General features: G+C 43.3%; 1 protein-coding gene across 3 annotated transcripts in view; it reads right to left on the bottom strand.

Moving 5' to 3' along the window:
- LOC140317677 (complexin-2-like) overlaps positions 1 to 19,564 on the bottom strand; it is a 57,697-nt gene extending 38,133 nt beyond the window's left edge. The window contains exons 1-2 of one of the 3 annotated variants that reach the window (XM_072395154.1): positions 19,254 to 19,564; positions 18,327 to 18,444 (exon numbers count right to left, since the gene is read on the bottom strand). In XM_072395154.1, coding sequence (XP_072251255.1) covers positions 18,327 to 18,357 — 31 coding nt within the window. In that variant the 5' untranslated portion in view covers positions 18,358 to 18,444; positions 19,254 to 19,564. The other 2 variants (XM_072395155.1, XM_072395156.1) reach the window with 2 other exon arrangements.
- Positions 19,565 to 19,816: the final 252 nt, after the last annotated feature.

The following is a 19,816-nucleotide window of genomic DNA, read 5'->3' as shown; positions in this document are numbered from 1 at the left end:
GACAATACTAGTGGATATTTTTTCTGTAATTTTCTGTTCCGAGCTCAGAATTAGTTCAGTTCACACAGATAAAACAGACTCTGTTCACAGCCCCAACATGAACTAGTTTAAGGTTGTTTTTCTCACTTTTCTCCTTTTAAATGGAGCTCAGCGTTATGGAGTGCTATGAACTACTGGAAGATGTGAGATCTGAGCAGATAGATGCACTTCTCTGCATTTATCTATGTTATTAATAACCATCGAGATTCTCTAAATCAACCTGCTTAAACGTGCATAGTCTACTTTATTCAGTTATGTGGCACACAAAATAACAAGTGACAAAAGCTTCAGACTCACAGTTAATATTACACTCACGTTCGGGGAGTGCAACTTCAAAACATTCGGCAAAAACAACATGTCAAACGCCGAAAATAGACTCAGAAATGAGAGCAGCAGCTGTGAAATTAGGTGTGGGAGAACCTCCTCAGATAAAATTATACTCTGATGAGGACAGAGTCAGTGCCCCCCCGCAGCTGTCTGCGGCTGTGGAGGCCAAAAACGAAAATGACGGAACTCTTCTCTGACTTTCTGCTGTACAAAGTCATCTTTTCCGTTTTTCAGATTCAGCAGGCGGGCCTCAATCTTTTTTTAGGTTCAGTTTTTAGGTTCAGTTATTTGCAATTATACACCTTATACAGCTGCATTAATACAGCATGTATGCCTGTGACTTAAAAACAGCCGAGTTTAGTTAAAGAGTCACAGAACATGTTAACACTCGGTTACATGAGCCCCATCGGATCGGATTAATGGCTAAATTACAATAAGACTGAGTTATTCGGCTCATGGAGACGCCTTAATCTGACTAAAAACGGATCGGATCGGATTAAGACCCCGAGATAAGTTATTTGCAATTGTCCTTATACAGCTGCATTAATACAGCATGTTTACCTGTGACTTAAAAACAGCCGAGTTTAGTTAAAGAGTCACAGAACATGTTTACACTCGGTTACATGAGTCCCATCGGATCGGATTAATGGTTAAATTACGATCGATTTGCAAGGGGCGGGTTTGTAAAAACAGGAAGAACTGCAGGAAAAGTGTCCATCTCTGTATGACCTGTAAAAACCCAAGAAGGTAAAATCACTCAGTGAGGTTATATGAGTCCCATCGGATCGGATTAATGGCTAAATTATAATAAGACTGAGTTATTCAGCTCAAGTAGACGCCTTAATCTGACTAAGAATCGGATCGGGTTACTTGCGATCGGATTAAGACCCGAGATAACTCGATCCAAACGTAGACGACAGTGAATCGGATCGTTCTGAGCATGCTCCAGATTTTTTCCCGCGATCGTCACCCAGAAGTGGAAGAAACAACGCGATGGAGAATGCGCCGTTGTGCATCGTCTGTGCCATAACCAGCTCATCACAGATGGAGAGGGACGCAGCTTCATCTCGCTCTGCGTTCGCCATCTTTCTGAATGCCTGAGTTTGTTGTTGTTGGTGGTGAAGACGTCAACAGGAAGTGGCTCTATTAGCGATAGCTGAAATGGGGACAGCGCCACCTATCGTACCGGGGTATGACATGCTTTGTGCCAGTGATTCCATTCATTCACCGCCATATATCCAAGGATAATTACCCTCAGATAAGGAGCAGAACCCAACTGTAGCTGTAATCCAGTTAATCCCATCATGTAGACCCACTGACTGCTCATTTGAACATGTTCATGCCTGCCTTCTGTGTTTGTATCTGCATTTGGTTCCAACTCAGAACAACTGTGATAATGTGTATTTATACACAGAAACTAAGAGGCAAACTTAGCTGCAACAGCTATTTAATGTTTGGAAACTCAACACTCGAACTTGGGCCCTTTCCTTCGGCTCATTGAGCACAGATGGGAGTGGCAGCTTTGTTCAGGAGAAGTTACAGCAGCACATGCTGTGCCTGTCACAAAGCAAAGAAAGAAAACAGAGAAATTAAGCCCTATTCACCCAATGTTTCACTGTTCTGTTCAGGAAGAGGTGAGATATTAGTGAAGTGGAGACTGATGGACACAAATAGATGGACAGCCTCCTCCCAGCTGGACCTGCCTGGGAAACCAGATCCTAACCAGATGCCTGAACCACCTCAGCTGACTCTTCTATCCTCCTCTCATTCCCCCTTCTTCTGGTCTCTACCCAGATCTCATGACCATAAGTGAGGGTTGGAACAAAGATGGAGCAGTGAACTGAAACCTTCGCTTTCCAGCTCAGCTCCATCTTTACCACAATGGACCGGAGCAGCGCCATCATCACGGCTGAGGAAGCCCTGATCCGTCTGTCCATCTGTCGCTCCAACCAGCCATCACTCGTGAACAAGTTCCAAAGATCCTTAAACTCCTCCGCCTGAGCCAGGGAGTCAGGGAGGGAGCGCTCCACCTTTTTGAAGTGAAGTGCAGCCACTGTTGCCATGTCTGCCCGTTGCAGTTTCTGGCTCTGATCCCTGATATTTAAGTCGATGTCCATTTCTCTGTAACTCCATCAAAATATTCCTGCTGACAATCAGTCGTTTAGAAACTTTGGTCACAAATCTCAAAGACTAAACTGGTGTGACTTATTTCTATCTTTTGTATTCTTATTTTGCTCTGAATTGGCCAAAAAAGTGAGCTATTTCCTCTCAGAAACTCTCCTGACCCAAACTAAACACTGCTTTTTGATGTTAAATCACCAATAAATGGACCGTGGAAGTCGGCACGGTGATCTTGCATAATGTAGGTGCAAACATTCAGGCCAAACAGATGACTCATTTCCTCACATCACAGTTACTGCAGAGGTGCAGAGGGGGCCCATCTGTGCTGTGCATGTGTGCCACTAATGTGCACGGCTCTGTGCACGGCTGTGTTTGTAAAGTAATGTCTGGGTGCATTTTTGTCCTGTGTGTGAGCTGTATTTGTGGAAAAAGTGGTTCTGTGAGAACATGTTTATTTATTTATTTCCATGTCATTCATGGTGGGCATGCATATGTTTCTGAGTGCATGTTTCATCATCATGAGTTGAGTTTTGCTGCCTGGTGGAACAAACTGCCCCCTCTCAATCTGCAGGGGTTCTTAAGGTTTTTGAGCAGCAACACTGACTCATTTCTTGGCTGTGCGGATGAAAGATTTCTTCAAGACCAAACTTGTATCAGAGAAAACAAACTCTGCAGCTTCGAGTGCTCCAGCAGTGTCCATTGATAACTTCTCACCCTGTCGTGTGTGCTTGCATCACAGTGGAAGGTGGCGTCTCTTTGCATCAGGATCCTCCGGGAGGCTCAGCAGGCCACAGCACATCACTAATACCATCTGCCCTTAGTTCAGACAGGCCTGCCCCTGCCAGTTTGTGTGTTAGTGTTTGCCAAGTGCGCAGCTGCTGACCCCTTCATAAAGTTCTGGATGCTGGACTGGCTGACAGTGCTCTCCGCCTTCCATCTGTGTACAAAGTCAAGCAGTTTTCTGAAAGTGCAAACTACACGTCGCACTAATTTATATCACAACAGCGGAAAAGTGACAGTATTTCACATTACACGCCAAAAATTGTTCAGTTTTATAATGCGAGGTCGGTGTGTACAACTCACCTGTCGTGTATTTATACAGATAATGTCGTAACTTTAAGGCATCTGAGGCAAATATAGCTCTAATTTGAATTAAAATCTCCCATAAAAGAAAGATATAAGATATTTAATGTAAAATTTAATAAAAAAAAGGGTTAACGTGGAGGTCGATAACCAGATAAGTCGAGATAAGCCAAATGAAGCTTCAGGGAGACCTGCTCTGCCTGCAGTTGGGTGGGAAGAACCTTAACTGGAGCAAAGTGGTGCAACATAAGAAAAAATACTAATATCAAATACTACTGAGTATTTTTTTAATATTCAGTACATAAGACAAAAGTTACAGTATTTTAGGCACTATAAGGCTCACCTGATTATAAAGCTCACACTCAATTATGGGGTCCATTTCTGTACTTAACCCACACGTAAGGCGCACCTGATTATAAGGCGTAGAATTACGTAATGTTCTCTGATTGGTTTATCGCTGGTTTATCGCTGCCAGCAGTGTCAGCGGGAAATGGTCCGACGTTCAAGGACAACATCGTCTGTCTTTTTTAACTTTATAAACTGCACATTGGTCTGCATCACCCATCTCAGACTGAAGAACAGACTCTCACTGGGACATGGACTTAAGCATTAATGAAGACACGATTCAATCGCTAAGTAGGAGCAGAATGAATGGCTGGGATCCGCCTGGATTCACACCGAAGGCAAAGAGAGTGAAGGAAGTGGCCGGTTGCCGTTCATTTCCAATGTACAGAGCGAAGAGGCGCGGCTAAAGTGAAGGTGGAGGTGAGCGGCGCGAGGGGAGAGCGGTGAGTGATGCGGGCGCTCCACGCGGTAAATTCAAAATGGCACATTTTGGAATCCAGTGCACACATAAAGCGCACCGGATTATATGGCGCATTTAATTTAAATTAATACGGTAACTGTGCAGCGCTGGCAGATATTTGGCATGTCCTGCAGCCCCACCATAATCTACTCTTATCATAATGTTCGTTGTCAAAACACCAAGTTTCATATTAAAACTGATGACCAGTGAAGGCAGAGATCCAGTGGGTGTTACCTCTAACCTATCAGCATGTCCAGTAACTTTCCCATCATTGTGTTACCGCGAATTAAAACCATTTTTTATTTTATCAACAGAAATTAAATGTATATACATGTGTTTTTTCCATCGCCTGATTCAGCTTTGCTTTCTGAAGGAAGATAATCTGCAGGCGCTGCATGCAAAATGAGGAAGCAGCCTTATATCGGGCCTCATGCTTTATTCATCTGAGATCGTGACTCATGTCACTTCGAACAACAAGCAGCGCTGCCACACATCTATTAGCCTCTCTGGGCATTAGCTGGGATTGTAGTGGCATGACGAACGGTCGAGGGCACGTGCTTACTTTTTCATCTCATGAGAACTTTAATGGGTTGTGCAGACTGATTTAATACTGGTCCTGAGATATTTACTGGATTTATTTACTCAAACTTCCCATAAAAAAGCATCATATATAATTTCTGATGATATTTAATAATCTTAGTCTTATTCGCCTTCATTTTTATTAATTATATCAGCAACCAGGCACTCAAATGACGAGTTTTTGTGCACTTACATAGTGTTTCTATGCAAAAAACGTCATTACAGACCATTACAACATACAAGGAACTTCAAGTGTGTGTGTTCCATGTCTGTCATTCTGGATTTATTATAGATCTTTGTGCAGAAAAACACAATCTAAGATTTCTTGCCATAACAGTTTCCATTACACTCTGTGGGCAGAGTGTTCTGATTTCCTGAACTTTCCACCGAGAGCAGACAGAAGAAGGAACCTATGAGGAGAAGTAATGAGGTGTTTGCATGTTTGGGTTCAGGTTGTCGGCACTGGTCAGCGAGTGGTTTTGCTACATGGTGTTTGTGCATTTCAGTTTATATGCTGTGACGCTCACCAGTTCACACAAGGTGAGGGGAACTTGTTAAAAAAGGAGGCAAAAGTTACATTTAACAGATGGTCTACCTTAATGGGAACATGAAACTTTTACTGTGACTCATCTGAATGAGAAAAATGTTCATTTCTGCTGTGTCGTGCACAAGAATAACGGTTCAGAAGGAGGTTCATAGAGGGTGGGAGAGAATCTGAATCATTATATTACACTTCCTTCCAGCTCTATAAACTGGCATGAGATTGTTGCTTTCTCTAACTTTCAGGCAATTTCGAGTAAACAAATCGCTCCGCTATGAATATATATTTTTGTATCGGCTGTCTGTCACATGACTTGTGCAACCTGAAGAGCTTTATGAGCTGAGCTGTTCCCTCTACACATTTATTTTTATTGATTATCTCCATTTAATGGCCGAAAACATTTCTGTTTTGCTTTAGTTTCACTACCTCATCATGCACCTAATGCACATGAACAAAAACCCACAATGATGAAGATTAAAGGCACAATAACCTGTACGTTCAGACTTATATGTCACATTGTCCTGAAACGATTCTGCTCCCCAAAGCAAACTGACAGCAAAGCGTGTGTCTGGAGCGGATGTGCTTCGAGCTTTTTAAGGCCATATTTTGCACATTCCTTTCATGTCGGCTGAAAATGTTTCCGCACACTGGATCCTGCAGGGACTTTTCATGTTGAAAATGAAAAGATTTGATTGACAGGCACATGGCCACATGGGGACCCCCTCAATGGCTGACGGACTGTCCGCCCCCGGCAGGCTATTGCAGGGCAGAAAACCCCCACAGACTTGGAAATGTCAATCTATTGTCATTACTACACAAGATATATTTCAACACCACGCAAAGAGTTTCTGGTTGGTCGTAGAAATTTGAAGCACCAATGGTCTGACATACTTTTATGTCCTTTGTCCTGTCCAATTTGGACCTTAGAATTGTGTAAAGTAGCTCCAATGTGGCATGTTTGTCACTACAAAAGAAAACGTGAGACCCAAATAGTCCATAAATGAGCCAAGGTTAAAAGGAACTCCTTTCCCCTTTTAATTGGTAGCAAAGTCTCAGAGTTTATGCTTCAGGCTGCTCCATCACAGATATTCTGGACATGGCTGTTTCTGAGGACTGTAACGTAAAAAAAAAGTCCTCCAGGTTGGTTTGTGTCACTTGCTCTGTGATCATGACACAGACGAAACACAAAGTGTGACACGAACACCTTCGAGGCTGAGCTGCTGGACCGTGGTGACAAGGAAAATATCGATGCATCAATCATCTTCAGGCTGACAGTTTTTAAAACTGTCCCCGTCAGGAGAGGCAGGTGGAGAAAGAGGGGAGAAGAATATCTGCTCTGAGCTCTTTTCCTTTTTTTAAGCATTACAAAAGGATCATTTTAACAAAAACAAAACAAGACTATCAGACAGTAGCAACTCCTGAAGTAGTTAGCATAGCTGCTGATAGTGTCAGTTTAATCAAAACTGGAAGGGTACTCGGGGCTTCTGTACTGACTTGATTTTTAGCTGGTCAGAAGACTCCGACTAACATTTGCACTTGAAGTTTGGCAACGATATACTGTTCCAGATGGACAGTTTTCAAGGAAGACCTCCCAAATGGTTCAGTAAAACAGAGTTGTGCAGAGAAGAAGACGGTGAATAGCAAACACACGTTCGTCCTATTTATTTGTGATAAAGCATAACTGTTCGTAAGACTCATTTTAAGAGACACAAGGACATGTGCTGCCAAGTGTCGGTTGTACGTAACCTGACTTCTCTTCATGGTCAGAAGAAGAGCTGGAAACTGGCTGCTCATGATAATTATCTGTTATCAGATATTGGTAGGCTACAGAGTTTTACTTCTGATAAAGCTATTTTCAAATAAATCCATCCATCCATTTTCTATACCCGCTTAATCCGTCGGTCGGGTTGCGGGGGGGTGGAGCCTATCCCAGCGGTCATCGGGTGAGAGGCGGGTTACACCCTGGACAGGTGGCCAGTCCATCACAGGGCCAATTTAGAGACACCAGTTAACCCAACATGCATGTTTTTGGACGGTGGGAGGAAGCTGGAGAACCCGGAGATAACCCACGCACACACAGGGAGAACATGCAGACTCTAGACAGAGAGAACCAGATGGGAGTTGAACCTGGAACCCTCTGCTGTGAGGCGACCGTGCTAACCACCACACCGACGTGCTAACCACCACCGTGCTAACCACCGCCGTGCTAACAACCACCGTGCTAACCCCCACACCGCTGTGCTAATCACCACTATGCTAACCACCGCCGTGCTAACCCCCACACCGCTGTGCTAATCACCACTATGCTAACCCCCACACCGCTGTGCTAATCACCACTATGCTAACCACCGCCGTGCTAACCCCCACACCGCCGTGCTAACCACCGCCGTGCTAACCCCCACAGCACCGTGCTAACAACCACACCGCTGTGCTAACCCCCACACCGCTGTGCTAATCACCACTATGCTAACCACCGCCGTGCAGCCCTGTCTTCCATACTGATCCGATGTTCCAGTATGAGTTGTAAAAGTCAGGGTTGCATTTGTGGGGCTTGTTTTTAGTTGTAAACAGTTGCCCGGATTCAGCCCTGCGTTGCTGTGTGATGACGTTCTTAACACAGCTACACTTGCTTAGAGAACAAATTGGTTGGTTTCAGTTTCACTGATCACCTGGAATTGTCCCGGCGTGCTGCTTGTAGTTTTGCTTACTTTGTCTCCTGCCACCTGTACTTTGTCTCTTCCTCTGTGCTTTGTCAGTATGTTTCTCATCAGCTTTAATTCAAGTTTGCTTTTTGTTTCCTACACCTGAACCCTCTCTGATACAAACTGTGACATATCCTAATCTTTGCTACCAGAACCCAGCACGGGGTTAAAAACCTGATGAATGAATAAGAGGCATACAATATAGATAATTAATAGTTTATAAAGATCTGACTTAGTAACTTGTGGTATTTGATCTTTTTCTGTCTATTTTTCTGCATTAATTTCTTTAAATGCATTTATTCACATGTGCTCATGGACGGCAAAATGTTGAATCAGCTGCAGAGCCAGAGATGTCAACCCCTCGCCGTCTGATCAGTCCCATCAGAGCCTTGAAACTGTACGCAGATTTGTCCTTTTTCCAGTCCAGTGCAGACATAATGCCGGTTTGGATCAAAGACTGCAACTTTGGGATCAAACAGAAACATCATCTGTTCTCCATAAACACGGTGATTATCTCATTTGCGAGCCTCCTGAACTGATTAAACACACAGAACTCCTCCGGGAGACGGGAACATTGGTGGATTACACATAAAAAAACACTAATTGATGAAAAGTTTTACAATCTAGCTCAGTCAGTTGTTTTTCTTCCATTTGAACACATTAGTAAACTCGAACTGTAATTAGGAGCTGGGTTTTCTTTTTTTTTTTTTTAAAAAGCATTTAATTTTGGGATTTAAGTGAATAAATTCGTTGATCTGTGGCGCACAGATTTTCTTTTTAGATAACAAAAAAAGCTCTTATTACAGTATCGTGACACCTCTAACTGTAAATTACAGGCTTCCAATCAAGTGAGACATACAAGCCTTTGGATAGTTGGCACAACAAATTAACTTCACATAACAATCTAACATTTGTTAGAATGTGAAAATACTAAATAAAAAACGTCAATGGGAAGATGTGAAAGAGCCCAAACGAGTTTAATATGACTACCTGATAACACCTGATTGGGCTGTATGGGGCAGATGTCATTACTGTAGCTCCGTGTCTCGTTTCTTAGAAGCAGGTTAAAATGGGTTGATATCCACCGTGAAAACATTATTTTTATATGTCATGTCAGCTTAGAGCCAGTTAAGTGTGAAGAAAGTAATCTGAATTGCTCACAGACTGCCCAGCCGTGCACAAAGGTTTTATATTAAATCAAGCAGGAAGCGTGTATTAAAGGGGAACTCCGGTATTTTTACACCTGGACCTTATTTCTGGCTTGAAATACGTTCATCTACTCACCGAGAACAGTTTGGTGAAAGTCGGCGTCCTTCAGAAGATATTTAGATAACTGGAGATCCATATAACGGAGTGAACGGGGCTTAGAGGATGCAGCCTCTAAATAAGGCATTATCTGTCTTTATTTCACCAATACTTTAAGAAGAATGAATGAATGAACGTGTGCTATAGCTCTGTTAGCTCATAGCTGCTGTGTTGTTGTTATTGGCGGCTATCGGGGGGCTTATAGAGGGATTTCTACACACTCGTTTGCTGGGATGACAGCACAGCTCATTCACTCCGGTAAGAACGTCCATCTTACTCAAAGTCGTCATTCATGTCGTCAAAATCTGATAAATATCCTGCCATGTTGCACAAAACTATCAGCAGCAAACTCTGTGTGAAGTTAGCCGACTGTCACAGAGCAGGGAGTGAATAAACTGTGCTGCAGGGGGGCGTGTGGATGAAGTGGTCCCAGTAGAGTGCCTGTGTAGAAATCCCTCCGTTAGCTCTCCTATAGCTGCAAGTAGCCACATAACAGCAGCTATGAGCTAACAGAGCTATAGCACACGTTCATTCATTCATTCTTCTTAAAGTATTGGTGAAATAAAGACAGATAAAGCCTTATTTAGAGGCTGCATCCTCTAAGCCCCGTTCACTCCGTTATATGGATCTCCAGTTATCTGAATATCTTCTGAAGGACGCCGACTTTCACCAAACTGTTCTCTGTGAGTAGATGAACGTATTTCATGCCAGAAATAAGGTTTAAAAATACCGGAGTTCCCCTTTAAGGGGACATTATGGTATCCAAACCTCTGGTTTAATTAGTGGCACCTTGTAAGGAAAACCATGTTACTGGTCTGATTGAAGTGAACAGCTCTTTGCAAAAATGTGGCAAAATTACATTTGAAGACACAGTTTTGTTCTCCTTGTTCAGAGCAGCAGGGGTTTGGCAACATGTAGTAATATCACAGTGGCAGCTGCATTAAGAATTCTGTGTTATGCCTTTTATTAAGAAAAATAAAGCTCAATATAATATTTTATTGTATCCGTGTATTTATTCTCATGCTGTGAAGGAAACAACAAACATTGTATCCATTACGTAAGAAATAAAAATGCCACAGAAACTCATCAGTCTCCTTTTCTCTCCTTTAACGAGTAAACAGTCCACACTCCGGGGATTTTGTGAGGTCACACAAGAACTGTATATCTTCTATGGCCATACATCCTCCGGGGTCCTCCAGCTAATCCTAATTAATCCTTAAGGATAATAACGTGTTATCTTCTACATGACCACACGACAGGAGCACAGGGAATTGCCTCATGCAGTCTCCTGTTTCTGCTTCTTCACGGTTACACCATCAATATTAGTCATGACATTTCACAATTAATGCATGTATTGTGTATCACACAACACTGTCTCACACAAACATGACCCCTTACACCCACATTACTTTAACAATTGCTGCGCATGTGTGTATTTGTGTGACTAATTGTGCTCTGCGCTGCTGTAGCTGTTCCCAGCGATGCTTCCCGGCCTGACGGGCTGCACAGCTCTGTCAGATGAGCTTATTTACCCCTTCAGTGAGTTCATCCGTGATGTTTGTGTTAAGAAGTTAAACTGGAAGTTATTTAACAAATGTAATTGCACTGTGTTTTGATCTGTAACCCCAGTTGTAGCTTCCCTAATTGTGGTTACTTTCCATGAACATGTTTATTATTACAAACCAGGGTAACCAAGGGCAGGGTCATAAATGTGTCTATTCAGGTTAAAAATGTCTCAGCATTCGTCAGAAAATCTCTTTGTTTCGTGTCAGTTTACAGCTGATGTCACTGGTGTGATCTCCTGTGTGGCCAATTCCCATGAAACTGCACATCTGAAGACATCTGTACAACAATAAGACCTCTCATAGCACACATGCCACCAATTATTACTATTAGAACTATTAAGTCCTTCTTTTGAAACTGATCTTCTTAAAATCCACCATTTTTCAGAGTTTAACCTGAAATCCAGCTCTATACGAACAATGTTTTGGACCAACAGACAGTTCTGTTTCTCTACTTTTTAATAAAAATCCATTCAAATGCCAGCCGTGGCCTTAAGGTTACAGATTGTAATTCTTTTCTATTTTGTAACTAATACTTTGGGCCTTCAGTTCAGCTGCGCTGTCCTAGAGCAAAATACTCGACCGTGTCTCTGCTCCCGTAGATAACTCTGGACCACGGCCCTCAGGAACTAGGGACCACGGCCCTCAGGAACTAGGGACCACGGCCCTCAGTTCCTGGAACCATTCCAGCTCCTTCAGGGTCTTTTCTGGGCTCCACAGGAACATGACGTAGGTGTTTGGTGGCTGTAGCTCCGCCCCTTGTCTGAAATGTTTCCTCATACGACACGGACCCAACCGGTGCCTGTTTAATAAGTTAAACTTCGTCTCCTTTGTCTGCGGCGCTCTGCTCTCCTTCTTTCCTCCATGAAAGGAAGAAGTATCGCCCGCTGCTGGATTCTCCGTCTCCTGACTCTCGCTGTGAGCTCTTCCAGCCTCCATCTTAGACGCCTGATGTGATCGTCCATGATTAATATCACCGCCATGCAGACCATGAACACGGCGGCCTTCTCCTCTCCATGTTAGCTTCTTGGTGCTGTTGTTTTCTTCTCTGCTTACTTTTCCCGGGTTCTGTTCTGTTGCTGAGTGGCGCTAAAGTAACACGTCTGTCGCAGACGGCTGCGTCACATCAGTCCCTGTCAAGGTCCCAGACTCATGTGGGAATGCAACATGAAACAGTTCCTCTGGGGAAGGACAGGTCTTAGAACTGCGTTCTTGGAACGACTTTGGTGTAAAAAATACTGACCCTTTTTTACACGTTTTTGTTGACACTTGGATGGAAATTAAGCTAATTAATCAAATGTAAAATCTGGTGAAAGACTTTGCACTTGGGTCACTGTTCTGGAGTGTTGGAGAGTGTTCCCTAATGTCTCTGTATCAGTTATACATACAGAATTGTTTTTCAGTGATATCATCTGTTGACACAGAAGTTTGTCATCTCAGAAAATGTTTCTATGTTTGCCCAGTTGATGTGTGGAAAAGGCTCAGCTGCAGGCTGCCATATCTCCACTATTGTGGAGCTATTCTCCCTCCTGTGGTTCTCAGCTGGGCAGGAGGTCTGTCGCATCCCACTGATTATGACTCTCAGCATGTGGGTGTGTGTGTGCATTCTGGGTTTGTATGTCAGTAAGTTTGAATGTGATGTTTTTCTGTGTTTGTCTCAGCATCATCTCTCTCATATACTTGGAAACCAACACACACACCAACAGCCTATCATCTAATGCCAACTAAAGGTTCATCCTGGCCTCTCTGCCTGTCACACCACTCTCTATCTGACTCTATCCAACTCTCACACACAAGCAGACACTGAATCACACTCTGACACACACACAACCACAGCCTCCCCCGTGGCTGCCTGATAGAAGTTTCCTTGCCTCGCCCTTTAGATTTACTGTAATAGTCGAAGGAGTGAAGCAGAAAAGAAAGGGGACAAAAGTTAAATTGAAGAATAGAAGAGCGAAGAGCTGATGGAGTGAAAAGAGAGCGTAGGGAGGTGTGGTGGGGAGGGAGTGAGGTGACAAGGAAGTGAGAGGTGGGTGAGAAAAAACAGCAAAGATGAGTCGATGGAAGAAGGAGTGTTAGGAGGTGAAAGTAATCAGGAATGAACAGAAGCAGAGCAGGAGAGAAACGTGAGGTCGTCCGGGACAGAAAACATTTCTCATTAAACTGAGAGTCCATCTTCTGCCGGTCCGGAGTGAAGTGCAGCTTTACAAGCTTTGGTGTCAGCCTCTGATGATATAAAACCATGTTTAGAAGATCAATTTGTCACTTTTCATCTCCTCCTACACCTCATTCTCCTCCTCTATCCACTCCTGACAGGAGGAGGCGAGGGGAGGGGCTGCACTTCCAGCTTGATAGAAAGAAAGAGGTGAGCCTGAGAAAGCTGCCTTCTATCGAGCAGCGTTTTTGATGATGTCATCTCTAATAAATCCCCCTTCTCCTCCAGCATGGTTTCCTGTTATTGTAATAAAAGCTTTCACCTACACACAAACACACACACATGCCCTCCATTTTCCTCCAAATGCCACTGATGAGCTATTAAAAGGTTCAGTGACTCCAGGATGTTCTAAAACCTCGTTTGATACGTTTAATTTTATCCTCGACATATAAAACAACAACAGAGCTTTTCTCCTGCTGATCACAAACCTGTAGACTGATTCTTCCCTCTCCGGATTTTCCATGTTGCTTACAGTCAGCGCTGACATTTACACAGAGTCAGTAGCCAGGTTTAATCACCACTTTGATTCACATTTAGAAGAAGTGAAGAACAGAAGGTGAATGGAAATCAGATAAACTTCCAAAAACGTGCTGAAATGCCTGCTTTTTTGTTTGTTAGCCTAACTTGATGTGCATTAAATAACTTTTCCTTATCACATCTGGCCTGGTAAAGGTTAGAATAACAACACTCACCAGCTGTTTCTCCAGACTGACTGCTGTCCTCCCAGATATGATGTTCCAGATATTCCCAGAGAAGAAATTCCTGAAGAAGAGCTCTCTCCATTTTCCTTTTGTGAATGTCAACCACTGTTTTTCCCCGAGGTTTGTTTCTTTTTAGGACAACTGCTTCATTCTGCAACATATTCATGCTGCCACCCTCTGCCTTCACTACACAGCCTTTTATGCAGGCATAAACACCAAAAAACAAGTAAAAAACATCCCAACACAAGCCAGATAAAAATCCACTGCTGTTAGCTAGCTAGTTAGCATCACAATCTGCACTGTCAGCTTACCCTCCTTACAATTCATCGCTTGTACCACCCTTCAGTGGTGTGCAGGCATCAAAGTGTGCATTGAATTAATCACACAAGTCATTTTAAAAACCTTTGGTAAACCTTCCTTTGCTTCCTTTGCTTCTTTCTGAGCAGATTGTGCGCCGGCAGACATTAGTAAAAGGGAGTTTTGCATCAAACAATCTGTGGTAGCTCATGGTCAGGAGGCTACAATGAAAATAGTATTTTGAGTGGTACAAATTTATATGCCAAGATACACCAAAGAGGAACCTGATGGGTAATGGAGAGCACTTAATTCACCTGAATGCAGGTAATCTTTTAAGCACAGAATAATAGTTGATAACACCAACAACATGAGCTCATCTTTTTACTTTCAAGTGTCCCTGACATTATATATTCTGAAAGCTTCTGTTCTTGAAGGATGTCAGGGTCATAGGGACAGATGAGTGTTGTCTTGGTGCATAGTGAGATGACCTTGCTTGTCACCGTATAAAACCCACAGAATACATACCAGAGCCCAGACTGGAGCAGATGGAGTGTGAGTATCTCCTCAGAGCACACAGAGACATAGAAGCGTTAATAGCCCACAGCTAATCCACCACACACTGAAAAGCCATTACTCCTTAAAAAGGAAATAAAAGTCTTGGCCCCTAAGATGGAAAGAAATATTCTGCTAAAGGTTAAGACCTTGGCACTAGCTGCATGATTTTTCTCATGTGTGAAATTTCCTTTACGCACACTTCAGTGGCTTTAACTCATCATTATTGACAGGAAGCTTTGTATTCAGCAGTCTGGCAATGGGCACCTGCAGCTCCTTGGAAACCCACTAAATGTGAAGCTGCACATGTAGCAGAGAGACTGGCAGCCATAAGACAAAATAACAGCGTGTTTACAAAGGTTAGCTTCTCCGTGGCACAGAAAAACATATTCTAACTTTAACTTTAGCTTTAATTATGCCTTTAACAGCACAAACAGAACATAATAGTTTCACCCGTACATGTTACCGGTTTTCTGATTCATTTTAAATTCAAGTATGAAGGGAAAGATTCCTGAAGATGAATTAATCTATTGAGTGATCTTTCAAAATGACATCAGTGCAGATAGCCTGTAAAAAGCATCACTTAAAGTAAGTTTCTAATGATGAGGGGGCAGGCAGGATTCACACATACATGTTTCCAGGCTTCTGGCTTCCCACTGACATTTTGTGTTGCCAAATTGAATTCTGAATCCTTTCAGTCATTTGATAGAGTTGCTACATCTTCTCAAGCTGGAACCAGACAACTGATGACAACAAATACAAATGTCAGGCTCGCCCACTAATTTTCATAAATCACATCTGTGTGGATCCTGCCTTTCAAGCCTAAACATTCAAGATTATCTTAACTGATTTTTCACAAGTTCAGAAAAGTCTTTCTCTGCCTGGAAATGCGGTCAGAACTGCTTGATGATGCTAAATGATGTAAAGGGTCAATGACTCGTAGTAAATGGGCGTTAATAACCGCTGCTGCATACAAAAAATGCCCTACTTTGCAGCATATGCCTTTCAATCTTAGTCTGTCTAAAGAGTCATTCTAGAGAGATGTCTTCAGATCCGATTGTGCCATAGATGAGAGCACTTCCAACTGAAAGATGCAAATACGTATTTATTGCTTTTAAATCAATGCATTCACTCAGAAAGGCCTCACCGAACATGAGCAGGCAGGAATATGTGGAAAAATAAGGAAGCCAACACCACTGCAGCAGTGTTGTCATATTACTGAGCCTCTGAGAAACACCTGCACAACTGACAAAATGACAAGCTTTTCACAAAACGTTGCTAGCATCTCCCCCACTGCGGCATCAAGCATCCCTAATAAGCTGGAGTGTAAATCAATGAGAAGCATGAAGATGTAGGTGGATTGTCACATTCAGTAGCTTCTCTAATGAAAGGGATCTGAAGCATTTTGTCATAGGCTGGAGATGGGTCTCTTTTTGCAAACATATGCTGAGATTGAACTCTTGCCTTTTCTACAACGTAATTGGGCTTGATGATGGCACAACTTTTTCCTGGCACCCTTTCACAAGGGTGTTACTACACAGAAAAGCAACCACTGATCACAATTTTCAGCTTTTCCCATTGACCCGTTGTTATATCAGGAGTGCAGTTACAGCCATAGGTCTTTGCACTACTACCTGCTTTGTGCAATGGCAAAAGGAAATGGTTATAGTTTTACTTTGTATGAAATATGCCCCCCAAAAACAACTCCATGGGTCATCTGTTCCTGCAACCAATGGTGACCCATAATTCAAATAGTGTGCAACCTCTAGTGGTTGTGAGAGCAACTGCATTTTAAGTGTCAAATTGGAGTTAGTGAGTATAGAGAATGCATCTTAGTCCTAAACATTATTGTTTACCCTTCAGTTTCCATACAACTTCATCCAATGTGAGGTCATGGGAGCCCATCCCAGCTACCATCATGCATGTGACAGATAGGGTAGACACTGGACAGGCCATCGGTTCATTGTCAAATGAGACAAATAACCAGGTGCACTCACACACTAATGAAACTGACATGCTTGTTTTTGGACTGTGAGAGGCGTGTCCGTGGAGAATTCATGTTGCCAGGGGGGAGAACATGCAAACTCCACATAGAAAGGCCCAGCTGAGATTTAGTTCAGCTCCAGGATTCCCATCTTTATTACGTCAGACTTTGATGCTTCGTTTAAACTAGACAATGATGACCTTGTGACATGGATTTGACCTTGATTCACAGCATGGGAGTTTGTCCTTTCTAATGCTAATATGATATATTTAAAGTTCAGGAGCAAGTAGAAGTTTTGTGCTTTAAAACAGATAAAGAAAAGTGAAGTCTGAGCCACCTGTGGACCCCTCAAAGAGCAAAGCTTTTCTATTCAAAAGGCCAGTGGGGTACTGCCTCAAGTTCCAACCCATGGCTTCAATCATGCAAGAGCTGCTCTACCTTTTTGGATTTGATTGAAAGGCAACATCTAAAAAAGTGTGGGGCATATTTTATCTAACAGTGGCTTATGGACTCTTGCATAAACACAGATTTCTGACTAAATAAAGGCAGTTTCGATTATTTAATCTTTGGCTTTTACTTCTCCAAGGTTTTCATTTTGGGGGGGAAAAAAGGTGACGTCACGCGTTTCCCTTCACCAATCACGATGTGAAGAAAGTGGTGGCTCTAATTGCTGACTATTCATTGCAGTGACCGATATAAAACCAGGTCTTTGGGAAGGTTTTCACACTGTAGATGACAAAGAAATTCTGAAGCATCCTTAACAGTAGAGACCGACTGGATTTGCCATTTGCTCGAAACAAACAATTGCTTTGAGAGCCCACTGAGCACAAATTACACAAACTGTAACTCTTTTGTGAAAACCACTTAATTTCTTTCACCTTTGACTACACCATCCATAGAGTCATACGGGAGCCAGTTCATATCCCTTCAAAATCTATTAATTTGCGATGATACGCTCATCTCCGGGGAGACACTGCAGCGCAAGCAATTAGAAAATCATTCACATGTCAGAATGTTGGAATGAAATTATTGAAGATTAGATTCTGTCTTGATTATCTCTCCCCCTTCAGGTGGAAAATGTGTACTCAGCAAGTCAAGATAAGAGTCACTGCGGCGTCCAGTCAAGAGGCACCCCAGTCTGATAATAGCAAGACTGCGCCGCAGACCTGTTTAAACACTTCTGAAAGTGAAACGCCCTTTGGCCCCACTGGGTTTGTCCACGTTACAATTTACTAGCCTTCTACGGTAGGTTGTACTTTGTGTGCCCCCGGGACCGACATCACCGGCCATGTGTGCAGCCACCCAGCAGAGAATGTGGAGAAAAACGCACCAAAAGAGAAAACGAGACGGATAAATTGAGTTCAGCGACTGCAACTGCGCAGAAAGACATGGACATTTTTAAAGATGAGTCTAGAAATGTCACATATTTGTAGAAAAATAAAAACCCCAGAACAGGCGTATCAGCGAAGTCTCTGGTCACTTCGTCTACAATGTTTTAAAGATTTGAACTTACCTCCCAACGCTTGTTTCATAACGAAATTCATGATGATGGCTTTTAATTCCCTGCCTTCTTTGTCCGATCGATGTTACATTCAAGGGATGAGGAAAAGTAGAATCCTTCGTTGCCAGATCTGGTAGGAAAAGGACAAACAATGAGGTCACTATACGCTTTGTTGAAAACTTTCTCTCTTTTCAATCCCTTAAATTGAAAATATCTTAAACGACAACACGTAGCTCAAATAAAACCTTTCCCGGACGCAATTATTCGCATTTAGGGTGTAGAAAATGTGTTTGCGCGTAGCGCACGCTTCATCCTTCCGCCAACTGAAGGACACAAAGGTTAGAGGTTCAAAAACAGCAACACAGCCCCAAACATCTCAAAACTACTGACCGAATCAGTAACTACTTCTCTTGGTTCCCTCAAAGATATCTGCGCTGTTTAAATATTTTCGAAGAGCGTGGTGTGTAGTGACCGGGGTTCGTAACACGATAGTTAATAGCCTCAGTACCTCTGAGCTTTGTCAGCAGCCGGGCGAGTTTTAAGAGAGCTCTCGGTGAAAGTCCCCCAGCTTGGCAGGACAGTATGCCACTCATGCATGAGCACTGAACCACTCAAGTGTATATCTCCTGATCATGTGGTAAAACTTTCCATCCTCCATTGGAGGGACATTGGACACAGCCATCCCACTCCGGCATAAAAAGCTGCTGGCACTACGCGAGAAATGCCAACTGCATGCGTGTGTGCCGCTGTACGTACACTGAATATGTTCTCAGACTCAATGTTTGCTCATATGCAAGCAATGAACCACATATGGTGTTAAAGCATAGATACACGCGCACTTCCTCGTATGATCGGAGAATGATTTCAGCACCACCGCGACTGGATAGCTCCACAAACCGCTTAATTGTGTTGAAGCAGGAGCGTCAAGCATCGATTTACCTCCGTCCGGCGACTGGCTGAATTCCTCCTCACACACTCACACAGCAAGCAAGGATCAGAGAGCAGAGCCTCAGCTGTAGCACCTTCCAGAACGAAGTTATCCTGCAGCAGGCAGCAAGCAGCAGTAGCACGGGCTAATAACTGCTCATTCCTTGCATCTCCAGCTCCAGGGGCTCGAAAAAGGACGTCCTTGGTGCTTCCTGCTGCTTCCCGCTTCGTCTTCCTGCACACACACACTCACTCACACACAAGTAGAGAGAGAGAGAGGAGGAGGAGGAGAAGGAGTGACGGGGTGGTGGTTTGCGAAGGGTGAACAGCTGCCTTTAACACTGTGATGGAAAGAGGCGGCCAAATCACATGGGGTTGGGTGGAGGGGGGCCGCGTCCCACTAACGTCCCACTAACGTCCTCCTGATAGAGAGCGATCAATTATTCAACCCTTACGGTGCCTGGCTGCTCCAGCCTACAGTCCGCCCTCCATCTCTGCAACAAGAGGAGGGATTCGGCTTGTAGGCAACCTTGAAACGGAGCAGAATGTGAGCAGAATCCGACGGGAGAACACGC

This window comes from Leuresthes tenuis, unplaced genomic scaffold, assembly GCF_036924035.1.
Source record: "Leuresthes tenuis unplaced genomic scaffold, fLeuTen1.0.hap1 SCAF_11, whole genome shotgun sequence".
Classification (NCBI taxonomy): domain Eukaryota; kingdom Metazoa; phylum Chordata; class Actinopteri; order Atheriniformes; family Atherinopsidae; genus Leuresthes; species Leuresthes tenuis.
Note: the sequence above shows the minus strand (reverse complement) of the source record. Positions and strands in the feature narration are given on the sequence as shown.